General features: G+C 37.3%; 1 protein-coding gene across 4 annotated transcripts in view; it reads left to right on the top strand.

The window, feature by feature from the left end:
- LOC137078306 (sex comb on midleg-like protein 2) overlaps positions 1-17,425 on the top strand; it is an 80,561-nt gene that overhangs the window by 44,180 nt on the left and 18,956 nt on the right. For 3 of the 4 annotated variants that reach the window (XM_067445486.1, XM_067445487.1, XM_067445488.1), the window contains exons 8-12: positions 4,287-4,594; positions 5,127-5,253; positions 8,411-8,614; positions 11,136-11,297; positions 13,311-13,439. In XM_067445486.1, coding sequence (XP_067301587.1) covers positions 4,287-4,594; positions 5,127-5,253; positions 8,411-8,614; positions 11,136-11,297; positions 13,311-13,439 — 930 coding nt within the window. The remainder of the gene's footprint in view (positions 1-4,286; positions 4,595-5,126; positions 5,254-8,410; positions 8,615-11,135; positions 11,298-13,310; positions 13,440-17,425) is intronic. The other variant, XM_067445489.1, reaches the window with a different exon arrangement.

Raw genomic sequence — 17,425 nt, forward strand, 5'->3', positions numbered from 1 at the left:
TTGAAATAAAAGCGAAAATGCTTACTTCCTCTATAACCTCCCGAACTTTAGTGCAACGGCGCGCTGCGTCTGATGTCATTGATATTGTTCTTTTGCACATGCGGGTTAGTTTGAAACCTCAAATAGTTCACACTGGAATCAGATATAGGCCACATTTTAAAAGGTAATGTGAACAGCCAAACAAAAAATCAGATCTGAGCAAAAAATCTGAATTGAGCATTAAGACTTAAATGCTCGGGGCCATAGAGTTGATTCTAATGATAAACATGGACAAAATACACACAAAAAAAAGTATTTCTGTGCCAAATACTATGGAAGCCCCTAAAAATACAAATTGTAACTGCGACTTTTTATCACAGAATTCTGACTTTTTTTCTCTCACAATTGCGAGTTATAGTCATAAATCTGACTTTTTTTCAGTCATAACTGTGACTCTATATCATGCATTTGCGAGTTTAAATCTCAATTTTGACTTTATAAATTTGCAATTGTGAGAAAAAGTCAGAATTCTGAGATAAAAAGTCACAATTACTCTTTTTATTTTTTTTATTTAGTGGTGTAAACATTTTTTTATCAATCGTTTATGTAAGTGCATGTAATGTGAACAACACAAACATATAGTGAATCGAACATTATCCAGGGATAATGCCATGATGTAGTGTGTGTGTGTCTTTTATAAATCTGATAAAGCTAAAGACTCGCCGAAGATATGAAGGATCAACACTTATCTATAGATACTCAAGATTAACATGAGACTGGCAAAAACTGTGTGTTATGACCCCGTTAATGCATTATTATTTTTTTAAGATACATATAATACGGTAATGGTTTAGGACTGTGGTATATGTGACTCTGACTCGATGGGCGTGTGTGTGTGTGTGTTATCTGTGCTGTACTGTAGGGCAGTGGGTCATGTTGAAACTCAAGCTCGTCTGTGTGATCGCTGCCATATGCTTCATTACGAGCATGTCAGATCTCTTTTCCTCCCGCACACTCTCTAATTTAGTTATACTGGAGTTATTTAGGGTAAACACACACACACACTCGTATCCACAGCCACACTCAAGGGCTTGACTGTATGTGTGTTAAAGGGCTGTATGTGTTCAGATGGAGGTGTGTGTGTGTTTGGTGAGGTAATTTCTTCTGAATGTTAGCAGCACTTTCCATGGATAAGCTAAAGAGCAGGGCTCCTGATTTCAATCATATTTCAAGCAATTCAAACCCATCATGGTGAACAGCGTGCATCTGAAGTGTCTCCGCTGAAGGAAAAATACATTATTTATCGCCTTTAATATATCGGACAAATTTTCTTATTGAGTCGATTATGATAAAAACAAGTAGTCATAAAGGGGCCAAGCACAAAGCAAGCAAGTAAAAAATCATCAGTTAAATATAGCATTTTATTTCATTAACTTTTTAGAAATTTGTGGAAATGTAATATTTTGTTCAGTTGTACCACCACCAACAGCCACAATCCCACCACTCCTCAGTGTCCTCAGAGTGTGCCCATAAATACATTTCGAATTTGGTTAAAATATCTCATTGTGTTTAAGAGTTATATGAGTACATAAAAAAAATGATCCATGCACAACATTGAATTTTTTGCCACATACTATTAATTTTTTTCCATTTAGGCTTTAACATTAAGCCAGCGACCTATGTTTCCGAATTTCCTACGGTGGTTTTGTTCGGACTAACGGTTCCAAAGATATTTGTGAATGTTTTTTTAACTCTAAATCGCAACGTTGCACAAACCATACGACAAACCCTAGCATGTTTGGTAGATTTGGACTAGGCAAGGATTCTGGAATTTAAGGATGTGACTCCCATGAAAATAAATCAACCACATCAAAAGTTATGAGCATGTGAACTAATTTCCTGACAATTCTCAGGCTCCTTCGGGGCATCGTGCTGATGATCCATACTGACTTTCATAATGATGCGCTAATGTGTTCGAATACATAATAATATATATTATAAATGCTTAATTTTGCTACAAAATGGTAGCCTGACAAGTCAGACCCACATCAAGATGTTTGGTCTGGAAACTCACCATTGACAGCTCAATCCGAGGGGCAGATAAACGGTTATCTTTCAAACTCCCTCTGCACGCGATAGGATAGCACTACAACCAACCAGAGCAACGAAGGTAAAGCAGAGCTCGCTGACAGATTAAACATTCGCCGTATCCGGTCGGCTAAACTCTGAACACATCTTCCCTTTTTAAGAATGACTTCAGTGCCGTTCTTTGTTCTTTTCTCAGAGAAAAGCTTAACTCCAAGTCTTCCAGAGTCGTGGTCAAAGCTGATTCGAAAGACCGCCGTTCGCCAGTTTCTGTGTTTACTAGAAGCACACAAACGCAACTCGGCCGTCGTCATTATGGCCCCGCCCACCGACTCTATACATGATGTGATTGGCCCGGCAAGAGTTTGGCGATTATAGCTCAGAAGGGTATTGAGAGTTGCTAGACGACACTCGCGGGCAGATTAGATTTGCTGCCGCTAGGGTGCGTCTAGATTTCTAGGCTAACAAAATGGCTGATATGGTCAAATTGGAAACCATTCAACTAGGCATACTGCCCTGAATCTAACAAGAACAGTTTAATAATTTTTGGCCAACCCATTCATAAGCAAAAATAGCAATTTTGGACCAGTAGGTGGCGCTGTGCCGAAATGCAGCATGTAACCTCAGCTCAACGCTGTGATGATATTTACCATGTTTGGTCCAAATGACGTCAATAGGGTGCAATCGAATCGTATTGAGCCTAGAAATCAGAAGATAAATGGTTCAAAAGTTATTGGCACAAACACGAGTGAAAAAGTGTTGCCGCTAGAGAGTATGATCTAGAGACACCAAATTTGTTGTAGTTAATATTGGGTCTCTCCTCTATCAGTGTGCCAAATTTTGTGTAATTTCGGTGCTTGGCCCCTAATGAACATATATCGGCCGAAACCGATATGGTGGCTGGTATATTGTGCATTTCTACAAAATATATAATTTACAAAATACTTAAGACTTTAGTGCGAGAGCGCAATCTTGTAAAAGCGCAGATGGGAGTGGAAAGTTCTGTGCGTTATCTACTGACGACCCGCAAATTAAAGAACGCAATGTATATCCATTATGACCAGCGGAGCAGTGCTATTTATTGGGTGGTAAATAATGGCTCAAACACCAGTAAATTGACTAACGTAAACCTTAGTAAATAACATTGCATTATTCATTTTAATTCTCTCCTCCCATAAATACTGCATCTAAAAGGGAAACTCCTACAAATGCATATGCAATAAGATCAGCCGCAAAAATAACCCTGTCCACGTCCTTTTGGCTCCAACTTTTCACTGCATGTCCTCTGCAATTTATGACAGTAGTTTTTTTAACAGCAAAAGAAGGTTTACGCTAGCGCAAGCTGTTGGTAAATCTGGTCTTAAGAGTCCTAGAAAATCAAAGCCTTATGTCTTTGTTGTGTTCCAAATTTGAAGTTTATACCACAAAAATTGTAGCTGCTAAAAGGTTTTTAAGTTTTGTTTCCATGGTTAACTCGATGTCCAATTTCAAAATGGATTAGTCTACATCCCTAGCCTGGATGGCAGCCGAACTCAGCCCTGCCCACAACATTTGAGCTTGGATAGTTCAGTCTGGACTCGATCCATAGAGGAGTAATTATGCCTGAACAGAAACCATCAGGGCAGGCTTTAGACGATGATGGACAGATGATCAACAGTATCGTAATCATGCACGTCATCAAAGGCGCTTGGGTTATATTTATTCAAATCCTAAACAGAGAGCTCGTTTATTCCAGCGCGAGTTTTTACAACAAAACCCGCCAACTACCAGCCCTAAACAATAGCTTCTCGGAGGGTTCTCCGGGGGAAAAAATGGCGTTTAGGTGTAAAATGTGTTATTTTGGCAAGGTTGCCTGCTAAATTTTGCACCCATGGGTCTATATATCAAATAATTGAGGTTGCTTTAACCCGCGGACATTGAAAACAACTCACGGAAAAAACTCGCAGACTTGGCAACACAGTGCAGTTGAGTTCTGTTGACATTTGACAACTAGCGTTATGCGTCTCTCCACTGCTCTGATTGGTTGTCGGTCTGCCCAATTGAGGTCTTTCCTGGTTCGGTTGAGACACGCCCCATAATCACAGCCCAAAAGAAGCATCAGACTCATATTCTTGAGTATGACTACGTCAAGCTAGCACATCCCTAGTTTCTGTTAACAATGCTAACTTTTATTCTTTTATTGTTATTATTTTAATTTCCCTTTATTTTTTTTGTTTTTGCAGTCACTGTTTCAAAAGCGGGTCCTACACCTTCCTCGTCCTCGACTCCCAAACCGCCCCGGCGCACCATGCCGTCTCCCTACCGCCTGCCAACTCCTCTTCCCCAGCTCCCCGTACGGAAGGGCATCAGAGGACGGCGGCCGAAAAGCGAGACGATCGCGCTGCTGAAAGCTCTGGCTGCGTCCACTGCGGCCCAGGACACTGAAGACCCAGGAGATGCCACGCCCCAAACCACGCCCATCGCCCAGCTGTCCCTCCGCCCGTACAAGAAGAGGGGACCTAAACCAGGCAGCAAGGTAGCAATAAATGAGGTGTGTGTGTGTTTGTGAAATATCATGACACAAATGTGTATGATGACATGGATATGACACAGGTATTACAGGAGAGGGTGAAATATGAGGACATTACCCGTGTCCCCACTTTTCAAAAGGCTTATAAATCATACAGGAGGAGTTTTTTTTGAGAAGGTAAAAATGCAGAATGTTTCCTGTGATGGGTAGGTTAAGGGGCAGGGGCAGTGTGTGTGTGTGTGTGTGTGTGTACGTGTGTGTGTGTGTGTGTGTGTGTGTGTGTGTGTGTGTGTGATCGGTAGGTTTAGGGGTTTCGTGTGTGTGTGTGTGTGTGTGTGTGTGTGTTTGTGTGTGTGGGGTAGGTTTAGGGGCAGGGTTAGTGTAAGGGGATAGAAAATACGGTTTGTACAGTAAAAACCATTACTCCTATGGAATGTCCCCACATTTCACAAAAACATACGTGTGTGTGTTTACGAAGGACTGTCACGTGTGATGTTGTAGAGGCTGTCATTTGGTGAAATCCTGAAGTGTATTGCGCGTTTATGTTTGTCAGAGGAAGTCCAGACTCCTGCAGAGCTCCATGTCTATCGCGGCCAGCTCAGACTCCAGGGTCCCCATGACTCAGATGCCCAGTGATGGACTCTCTCCTCTGGGATCCCCGTCATCTGTGGTGTCTACTGGTATCAAACTCAACTTCTGATATCCCGTATGCTGACACACAGAGGAACGTCTGATCTGTAGATTTACATTACATTACCACAATCATCAAACTATATAACTACAATAATCAGACTATATAACTACAGTTATCAGGCTATATAGACTATAAATGCAGTAATCAGACTATATAGCTACAGTAATCAGACTATATAGCTACAGTAATCAGACTATATAACTACAGTAATCAGACTATATAACTACAGTAATCAGGCTATATAACTACAGTAATCAGATTATATAACTACAATAATCAGACTATATAACTACAGTAGTAAGACTATATAACTACAATAATCAGACAATATAACTACAGTAATCAGGCTATATAGACTATAAATGCAGTAATCAGACTGTATAGCTACAGTAATCAGACTATATAGCTACAGTAATCAGACTATATAACTACAGTAATCAGATTATATAACTACAATAATCAGACTATATAACTACAGTAGTAAGACTATATAACTACAATAATCAGACAATATAACTACAGTAATCAGACTATATAACTACAATAATCAGACTATATAACTACAGTAATCAGACTATATAACTACAGTAATCAGGCTATATAGACTATAAATGCAGTAATCAGACAATATAACTACAGTAATCAGACTATATAACTACAGTAATCAGGCTATATAGACTATAACTACAGTAATCAGACTATAACTACAGTAATCAGACTTTATAACTACCGTAATAAGACTATATAACTACAGTAATCAGACTATATAGCTACAGTAATCAGACTATATAACTACAGTAATCAGACTATATAGCTACAGTAATCAGGCTATATAGCTACAGTAATCAGACTATATAGCTACAGTAATCAGACTATATAGCTACAGTAATCAGATTATATAACTACAATAATCAGACTATATAATTACAGTAGTCAGACTATATAGCTACAGTAATCAGGCTATATAGCTACAGTAATCAGACTATATAGCTACAGTAATCAGACTATATAGCTACAGTAATCAGATTATATAACTACAATAATCAGACTATATAACTACAGTAATCAGACTATATAGCTACAGTAATCAGATTATATAGCTACAATAATCAGACTATATAACTACAGTAGTCATACTATATAACTACAATAATCAGACAATATAACTACAGTAATCAGACTATATAACTACAGTAATCAGGCTATATAGACTATAACTACAGTAATCAGACTATATAACTACAGCAATCAGACTATATAACTACAGTAATCAGACTATAACTACAGTAATCAGACTAACTACAGTAATCAGACTATATAACTACAATAATCAGACTATATAACTACAGTAGTCAGACTATATAACTACAGTAAGCAGACTATATAACTACAGTAATCAAGTAATCAGACTATATAGCTATAGTAGTCAGACTATATAAATACAGTAATCAGACTATATAACTATAGTAATCAGACTATATAACTATAGTAATCAGACTATTTAACTACAGTAATCAGACTATATAGCTACAGTAATCAGACTATAACTACAGTAATCAGACTATATAACTACAGTAATCAGACTATACAGCTACAGTAATCAGACTATAACTACAGTAATCAGACTATATAACTACAGTAATCAGACTAACTACAGTAATCAGACTATATAACTACAATAATCAGACTATATAACTACAGTAATCAGACTATATAACTACAGTAGTCAGACTATATAACTACAGTAATCAAGTAATCAGACTATATAACTATAGTAGTCAGACTATATAACTACAGTAATCAGGCTATATAACTATAGTAATCAGACTATACAACTATAGTAATCAGACTATATAACTATAGTAATCAGACTATATAACTATAGTAATCAGACTATTTAACTACAGTAATCAGACTATATAGCTACAGTAATCAGACTATAACTACAGTAATCAGACTATATAACTACAGTAATCAGACTATACAGCTACAGTAATCAGACTATATAACTACAGTAATCAGACTAACTACAGTAATCAGACTATATAACTACAATAATCAGACTATATAACTACAGTAATCAGACTATATAACTACAGTAGTCAGACTATATAACTACAGTAATCAAGTAATCAGACTATATAACTATAGTAGTCAGACTATATAACTACAGTAATCAGGCTATATAACTATAGTAATCAGACTATACAACTATAGTAATCAGACTATATAACTACAGTAATCAGACTATATAGCTACAGTAATCAGACTATAACTACAGTAATCAGACTATATAACTACAGTAATCAGACTATAACTACAGTAGTAAGACTATATAACTACAGTAGTAAGACTATGTAACTACAATAATCAGACAATATAACTACAGTAATCAGACTATATAACTACAATAATCAGACTATATAACTACAGTAATCAGACTATATAACTACAGTAATCAGAGTATATAACTACAGTAATCAGAGTATATAACTACAGTAATCAGAGTATATAACTACAGTAATCAGACTATATAACTACAGTAATAAGACTATATAAATACAGTAATCAGACTAACTACAGTAATCAGACTAATTAACTACAGTAATCAGACTATATAACTACAGTAATCAGATTATATAACTACAATGATCAGACTATATAACTACAGTAATCAGACTATATAACTACATTAATCAGACTATATAACTACAGTAATCAGACTATATAACTATAGTAGTCAGACTATATAACTACAGTAATCAGACTATATAACTATAGTAGTCAGACTATATAACTACAGTAATCAGACTATATAAATACAGTAATCAGACTATATAACTACAGTAATCAGAACACATGACCAAAAAAATCTTATACTATGGCTGTAGTGAATAATGACAATGACTTTTATTTTGACTATATAGTAATGTCAATGCTATTATTTGATCAAAACAAGACTCCCTCACCAAAATAATCACTAAATCATCTTGCATAATCATAATAAACATTTGTTTTAACCAGACTAACCATACAGTGTCAGTGTGGATAGTGAGATTAATAGAGTTCTTTTCAGATCTGGAGTAGATCAGAATGTTTCTGTACAGTAGTGTTTACACACATGTCCTGTCTGTTTTCATCAGTGTGTGTGTACGTGAACAAACACGGGAACTGCGGCCCACATCTGGACCGTAAGCAGGTTCAGAGACTGCCGGATCACTTCGGGCCGGAGGCGGTGAATCTGGTTCTACAGCAGACAGTTCAGGCCTGTCTGGATTGCGCATACCAACCCAAAGTGCTACTGGGATGCCTGCAGAGCCAATGCGGCGGAGGAGAGGTGGTCAGAGGTACAAAGTCTTTAAATGGTGTCTGGCCCTTTGTTGACCAGTGTAATAAATGAATTCATTATTTTACTGGTATATATAGCTGTTTAAACGCCATCACTCCACTTGAGCTAGTTGATATTCAGCCTTCAAATTCCCCAACCACTACCTTTTTTAACTTTGTAACGATCAGAGGGGATTTTATTGTAAGTACAGTGAAGTCCATGAACTCTAGGCTACTACCCGTATTTTTGATCCGGTTCCCTGCTTGGTTATTATGAACTGCCTTGCATCAATCTGCCCTTTTATGACTTCAATTGTGAACTTGTCATTGACTTCTGGAATTGTTCCTCCAGAACTGAAGATAGCTGCCATTACACCAGTCCCTAAGAAGTTTCCGATTTGTCCAATTACAGGCCTATTTCTAAACTCCCATTCTAGGCTACAGTACTTTAGCGTGTTGTGGCTATTCAGTTAAATCATCACCTAACGCTGAACAGTCTCCTTGAAACTTTTCAATCTTGGTTTCAAAGAGGGCACAGTACTTAAATCGCTTTAATTAGGGTCATAAATCTTCTTATTGCTGAAATTATTATTTATTTTTTTAATGTAGCATTGGGTTTAAGAAAAGTGCATTATAAATAAAATATATTATTATTATTATTATTACTAGAGCAGGTTTTCCTGCTTAAGCGTTCGCAAAGACCCGCCCCCTTTAGTTACTGTTGCTATGTCCAACAAGCTGCGCTCTCGCACCACACACAAACATTTTCACGCAGTAAAACACACATCACGGAGCAAAGAGGACACTGACAACGTGCAGACAGGACAGGGCAGGTTACTTTAAATATGAAACAATGTCTCAACACTAAAATTGTCCATTTATTTTAAAGAAATGTAAACAATAAATACCATTTTGCTAACCAAGCCATCACCTGCTGTTAGCATCCCATTGACTCCCATTCATTTTTGAGTCACTTTGACAGTGAATAACTTTACATCTGAGACGTTTAAAGACTCCATTTGTCCATTGTTTATTTCTAAATAAACACGACAATGCATAAAAGGCTCCGTTACCTTGTATCTTACACTATCGCCCCGCAGAAGCTGTTTTTGTAAAAATAGGCTAACGATTGCGTCATAACCAACGCGATTCTGTCGCACAGTAGAGAAATTACCATATAGACCTGAGGAGACGCTCAGAAGCAATCTTTAACTGTCTAAAGCCCTATTCAGACTGGATTAGATTAACATGGAGACGTGGGGATAAAGTAATTATTACCAGAGGTTCTCGGTGATTTTAGTCCCGTCCGAATGTGCCATCCCGGTAATCATTACGGACAATGCCAGTAAAGATTACTGAGACTTTTACCTTCTGTAAAAAGGTCCGGAAAAATGACCTAGGGTAATTCTAATCCCGTTCGAATAGACCCGCTGTAAAAATGTGAGGTAAAATTCAGTCATTTCCTGTTTAAAAGTTAAAAGTGCATTTTGCGAGCTTGGAGGCGCTTGAAGCATTCGGTTGCATTGTAGGTGGAGGGACAACTCTGTGGCAAACGTCCAGTATTTTCCACATATCATTTAGAGCAAAAGCACAACACTTATTTTAGCTCTAGGAAAGTGTCTATTACCAACACAATCCAATCAGAATTGTTAGACTGGACCTAACTATTTATTATAACATATTATATTGGAGACAGAGTTCAGACTGGCGCTCATGTTGTGCGTTTGCTCATGTGATAACAGTAACGTCATACACATATGACGACAACAAAGTTGCTGTGGTGTGTAAAGCGAGTTACTCCTCACACTTCTGCTAGTTTTACTGAGATGTCTTATCCCGTTCAAATTGGCCATTAATATTACAGACGTCCTGAGGGAAAATGACTTTACCCCGACGTCCCCATGTTAATCTAATCCCGTCCGAATAGGGCTTATGAGGCAGTCGGGGGGACAAAGTCTGATCAAGTCAAAGGAGAAGAATGGGGAGAAGCCCGTGCTTCTAATTGAGTTCACTTTGCGCTGTTGAAGTCTATGGGGTCGCTCTGTCCATTTCTTTTTCTGTCTATGATCAGATCTCCGGTCAATCAAACCGCCGGCGAATGGAGAATTGTTGCGGCTCCTCTCTTCCCAGTCTGTCTGTAACTCGGTTTAGTTCCTGTCTGTATGAAGCCCCTCCTTCTGAAAGCACACTTTGCTCTGATTGGTCAGCTGGAGCAGTGTGTTGTGATTGGTGTTTGGGAAATGCCCCGCCCCTTACCATAACCGGCAGTTTCACAGACTCCTAAGTAACTCAAGCAGGCCCCGCCCCTTTATTCTGCCATATTATTTAAATGAGGAATATTGTTACGTGTTCACAGTGGAGGCGTTTCAGGAGTTCAGAAACACTGACACTGATATAGAGAAGAGCTCAGAGCTTTTCATGCTCAAACAGCAACACTGCACACTAAAGACAGACGAACGTAAAGCAGAATAGGCCTCTTTAACAACAAAACTGATGGCTTTAAAAACTCCCAGTAATGTAGTGTTGTGTGTGTGTGTTTAGTCCGAACAGATGGTGGGACGCGGTTGGTGAAGCTGCCGTCTGCGTCCAGCGCAGGGTGTGTGTTGCGCTTCCTGGAGCTGGTGTGTCGACACCTGCAGTGTGATAATCTGTTCAGCAGTCAGCCGTTCAGTCCACACAACACCTATGACCGCGCTAAATCAGGTACAATTATGAGCTCTGACTGGCCACAAGATCACTGATACTCTGATCTGTCACTTGCTTGAAATTCATTTCCAAAAAACTATTTTCTTCATTTACTCACCCTCAAGTTGCTCCAGACCGGTTTGATTTAAAGTCTTCTGTGAAATACAAAAGGAGATGTTTGGATGAATGTGCAAGCTGCTCTTTACAGTCAGTGTTGTTATTGTTAACCAAAACTAAAACGATAAATGAAATATTAAATAAATACAATATAAATATTAAATAAAAAAATATTAAACATTTATAAGAAATATTAATATATTAAAATAATGGTGCATAAATAACACTAAAACCGAATAAAAATGATAAAATGACTTCAAATTAAAACTTAAAATATAAAATAAAAGCTCATTTAAAATGTGAATAAATACTATAAAGGTATAGAAATAATGCTAAAAACAAATGAATTGACAAGCTCATTAAAAATTACTAAAATTCTAATGAAAACGGAAGATATAAAATAAAACCTAATTTACAATATTAATAAATATAATACAATGGTATTAAAATAATAATACTAGAAATAAATGAACTGAAAATATACAAATAAAATCTCATTAAAATATTAACAAATACTAGAATACTCAAAATAATACAACAAATGTATAAAAGCGTAAGAAAATTACTAAATTGAAAATATAACAATAGAAGCTGATTTAAAATATTAATAAATACTATGAAGGTATAAACATATTATTAAAAAATAAAAATGACAAAAGTTCATTACAAAATAACTGCATTTTAAATAAAAACTAAAAATACAAAACCTAACTTAATTTTAATAAATAATACAATAGTATATAATTAATAATAAAAACAAATAAGAATGACAATAGCATATAACAAAACTGAAAATATTTAATAAAACCTAATTAAAAAATATAAATTAATGATATATAATAAATAATACAATAATGTATACAAATGGCAAAAAAGCACACAATTAAAATGAAAAATTAAAATTATAAAACAAAACCTAATAAATAATGTTATGGTATATAAAAAAATTAAATAATTCTAGAAAAAAATAAAAATTACAAAAGGACAAAAATACTACAATTAAAATGAACTTAAAATATAAAGCTAATTTAAAATATTAATAAAACATATATATATATATATATATATATATATATATATATATATATATATATGTTTTATTAATATATATATATATATATACACATATATATATATATATATATATATATATACACAAATAATACTAAAAATGTCAAAAGCACAACAGAATTGCTAAAAAGGAAATTGGAAACTGAAAAATATAAAATACCTAATTTAAAATATTAATACATACTACAATAGTAAATAATTAAATAATAAAAACAAATAAAAATGACAATAGCAGATAACAAAACTGAAAATATTTTAAAAAAACTAATTAAAAAATAGTAATAAAAATAATGGTATATAATAAATTATTCTAAAAATGAATACAAATGGCAAAAAAGCACACAAATTAAAAGGAAATCTGAAAATTATAAAATCAAACCTAATAAATAATATAATGGTATATAAATAATACTAGAAACAAGTAAAAATGACAAAAGCACAAAAATACTACGATTAAAATAAAAACTTAAAATATAAAAATTAAAGCTAATTTATTACTACTAATTACTAAATATTAATAAAACATATATAATGGTATATAAATAATACTAAGCACAACAGAATTGAGATTTTGTTTAATATAAAGTGCATTATATATTATTATTATTATTATTATTAGAATTACTAAAAATGAAATTGAAAGCTGAAAATATAAAATAAAACCTCATTTTAAATATTAATAAATACTACAACAGTGTATAGATAATACTAAAAATGAATAAAATTGGCCTAATCACAAAACAAAATGGCTAAAACTAAAGTGACAATGAAAACACATGAGATCGAGCCGATGTAAATGTGATGAGCTGTATAACAGCAGCGGTGGCTGTGGTTGTGCTGCAGTGAAAGAGGAGATGCTGTCGGACGGCCCGTCTCTCAACAGGCCAGTGAAGCGGATCTCCAGAGACTCTCCGCCGTACTGCGCTCCGCTCTCCCCAAAACTCCTGCACACAGACACACACCCGTCAGAAGGTACAGCACTTCACACACACACCCATCACTGCACATCAAAAGTTGATTGACTGCAGTTTTAATTTTGTGATAGCTCTGTGTTCAGTAGTTTGTAGAAGTCTGGATTTCCGTTGAATTATGAGGAGGAAAGTGTGTGTGAGTGAGTATAAATGTGAATATGTTTGATGTATGTTTCTGTTTTGCTTTATGAAATGCTTTGGCAATATGTACCCATGTATGTCATGCCAATAAAGCACAATTGAATTGAATTGAGTGAGTGAGTGTGTGTGAGTGATTGAGTGAGAGTGAGTGTGTGAGTGTGTGTGTGAGTGATTGAGAGTGATAGAGTGAGAGTGTGAGTGAGTGTGAGTGAGTGTGAGTGATTGAGAGTGAGTGAGAGTGTGAGTGTGTGTGTGTGTGAGTGAGTGATTGAGTGTGAGTGAGTGTGAGTGAGTGAGTGTGTGTGTGTGTGTGTGTGTGTGTGTGTGTGTGAGTGAGTGATTGTGAGTGATTGAGTGAGAGTGTGAGTGTGTGTGTGTGTGTGAGTGAGTAAAAGTGAGTGAGTGATTGAGTGTGTGAGTGAGTGAGTGTGTGTGTGTGTGAGTGAAATTGAGTGAGTGAGTGAGTGAGTGAGCGTGTGTGTGGGTGAGTGAATGTGTGAGTGAGTGAGTAATTGAGTGTGAGTGAGTGATTGAGTGTGAGTGAGTGTGAGTGATTGTGCGTGTGTGTGAGTGATTGAGTGTGAAAGTGATTGAGTGAGTGAGTGAGTGTGTGAGTGCGAGTTAAAGTGAGTGAGTGATTGAGTGTGTGTGTGAGAGTGTGAGTGAGAGTGTGAGTGAGTGAGTGGAGTGGGTGAGTGAGTGTGTGTGTGGGTGAGTGAGTGAGTGAGTGTGAGTGAGTGATTGAGTGTGAGTGAGTGATTGTGCGTGTGTGTGATTGAGTGTGAAAGTGATTGAGTGAGTGAGTGTGTGAGTGCGAGTTAAAGTGAGTGAGTGATTGAGTGTGTGTGAGTGTGAGTGAGTGTGTGAGAGTGTGAGTGAGTGAGTGGGTGAGTGAGTGGGTGAGTGTGTGTGTGGGTGAGTGAGTGAGTGAGTGATTGAGTGTGAGTGAGTGTGAGTGATTGTGAGTGTGTGTGAGTGATTGAGTGAGTGTGTGTGTGTGCGTGCGTGAGTGTGAGTTAAAGTGAGTGAGTGATTGAGTGTGTGTGTGTGTGAGTGAGTGAGTGTGAGTTAAAGTAAGTGAGTGATTGAGTGTGTGTGTGAGTGAGTGAAAGTGAGTGTGTGTGTGTGTGTGTGTGAGTGAGTGAGTGAGTGTGAGTGAGTGAGTGAGTGCGTGCGTGAGTGCGTGCGTGATTGATTGAGAGTGTGAGTGAGAGTGAGAGTTAAAGTGAGTAAGTGAGTGAGTGATTGAGTGTGTGTGTGTGAGAGCTTGAGTGTGTGTGTGTGAGAGCTTGAGTGTGTGTGTGTGAGAGCTTGAGTGTGAGTGTGAGAGCTCCGCTCTCCCCAAAACTCCTGCACAGACACAGACCCGTCAGAAGGTACAGAGCTTCACACACACACCCATCACTGCACATCAAAAGTTGATTGACTGCAGTTTTAATTTAGTGATAGCTCTGTGTTCAGTAGTTTGTAGAAGTCTGGATTTCCGTTGAATTATGAGGAGGAAAGTGTGAGTGAGTGAGTGAGTGAGTGTGTGAGTGTGTGAGTGAGAGTGAGTGTGTGAGAGTGTGTGTGTGTGTGTGTGAGTGATTGAGTGAGAGTGTGAGTGAGTGAGTGTGTGTGAGTGAGAGTGATTGAGTGAGAGTGTGAGTGAGTGAGTGTGTGTGTGTGATTGTGAGTGATTGTGAGTGAGTGTGAGTGAGTGAGCGAGTGTGAGTGAGTGAGTGTGTGTGTGCGTAATTGATTGAGTGAGAGTGTGAGTGAGAGAGTGAGTGAGAGTTAAAGTGAGTGATTGAGTGTGTGTGTGTGTGAGTGAGTGAGTGAAAGTGGGTGAGAGTGTGTGTGAGTGAGTGACTGAGTGAGTGAGTGAGTGAGTGTGAGTGAGTGAGAGTGTGAGGGTGTGTGTGTGCTTGATTGATTGAGTGAGTGAGTGAGTGAGTGAGTGTGAGTGTGTGTCAATCAATCAATCAATCACCTTTATTTATATAGCGCTTTTACAATCACGATTGTGTCAAAGCAGCTTCACAGTGTCAAACAGGGTAATATTGCGACAAAATTAGATTTGGCTGTACAGCCGTACTGGAGAAAACAGTGATGTTATCAGCTTATTTTAATTTATCATATAGTGACAATGTTGGCAGATCAGTATTATAGTTTATAGAATTAAATAAGACCTAATTCATATATTTTATTTGTATAATAAGTTGAATAACTTTAATCATATTTTTAGTGTCCCCAACTGAGCAAGCCAAGCCAAAGGCGACAGTGGCAAGGAACCAAAACTCCATCGGGGCATGATGGAGAAAAATAAACCTTGGGAGAAACCAGACTCAGTCGGGGTGCCAGTTCTCCTCTGGCCTATTAACACACCGTGTAAGATTATTATTCTGGCAACCTTACAGGTCGGAAATCATATTAGATCGGATTATTCAAAATTTTCAGGGTATCACGGAAGAGACAGATTTATTTAGGATGGGGCGTCAATTACACAAGAGTATGAATACATGAAAGATCGGAATTATTGCGCCGAAGACGGGTTTTGAGCATGTCGTGCCAGTGAGGCAAATTCTGAGGAGACACCATTTGACACGGCTCAGCAGACACTCCAGGATGCGTTGGTCATGTCCAGGCAGGTCCACCATCCGATCCGGACAGGGCCCAGATCCGGGATAAACCTCGGGATAAACAGAGAGACTAACATTAGCGTAGATGTCACTCTTTTTATGATGTAACGAGTACATCAGGTGTTATGGGAAGTGTTCCCGGTTCCGGCTGACCTAGTTAATGCAGCCTAACAATCAGTCAATTGAATTGAATAATGAAAGTTAAAAATGTTCTATGTGTATGCCATAGTAAAGAGATGTGTTTTTAGTCTAGATTTAAACTGACAGAGTGTGTCTGCTTCCCGAACAATGCTAGGAAGACTATTCCACAATTTAGGAGCTAAATAGGAAAATGATCGACCGCCTGCAGTTGATTTAGATATTCTAGGTATTATCAACTGGCCAGAGTTTTGAGACCGCAATCGACGTGATGGGGTATAATGCGTTAAGAGCTCGCTTAAGTACCGGGGAGCTAAACTATTTAGTGCTTTGTAAGTAATAAGCAAGATTTTAAAATGTATGCGATGTTTAATAGGGAGCCAGTGCAGTGTTGACAGAACTGGACTAATATGATCAAACTTCCTGGTTCTAGTAAGAACTCTAGCTGCTGCATTTTGGACTAGCTGGAGTTTGTTTATTAAGCGAGCAGGGCAACCACCCAGTAAAGCATTACAATAATCTAGCCTTGAGCTCATGAACGCATGTACTAACTGTTCAGCATTTTGCATTGAAAGCATGTGCCGTAATTTAGATATATTTTTAAGATGATAGAATGCGGTTTTACAGATGCTAGAAACGTGGCTTTCAAATGAAAGATTGGTATCAAAGAGCACACCCAGGTTCCTCACTGACGACGAGGGCTTGACAGAGCAGTCAGCAAGTGTTAGACAGTATTCTCGGTTACTACTTGTGGAGCTTTTCTGTCCAATAATTAAAAATTCAGTTTTATCTGAATTAAGTTGCAGAAAATTACTATTCATCCAATTTTTTATATCAGCTATGCATTCTGTTAATCTTGTGAATTGGTAGGTTTCATCCGGGCGTGAGGAAATATAGAGCTGAGTATCGTCAGCATAACAATGAAAACTAACGCCATGTTTCCTAATGATATCTCCCAGTGGTAGCATATACAGGGTGAAAAGCAACGGTCCTAACACTGAGCCTTGCGGTACCCCATACTGAACTTGTGATCGGTGTGACATCTCTTCATTTACTGCTACAAACTGATAACGGTCAGATAAGTACG

This window comes from Pseudorasbora parva, chromosome 6 (genome assembly GCF_024679245.1).
Source record: "Pseudorasbora parva isolate DD20220531a chromosome 6, ASM2467924v1, whole genome shotgun sequence".
In the NCBI taxonomy this organism is placed as follows: Eukaryota; Metazoa; Chordata; class Actinopteri; order Cypriniformes; family Gobionidae; genus Pseudorasbora; species Pseudorasbora parva.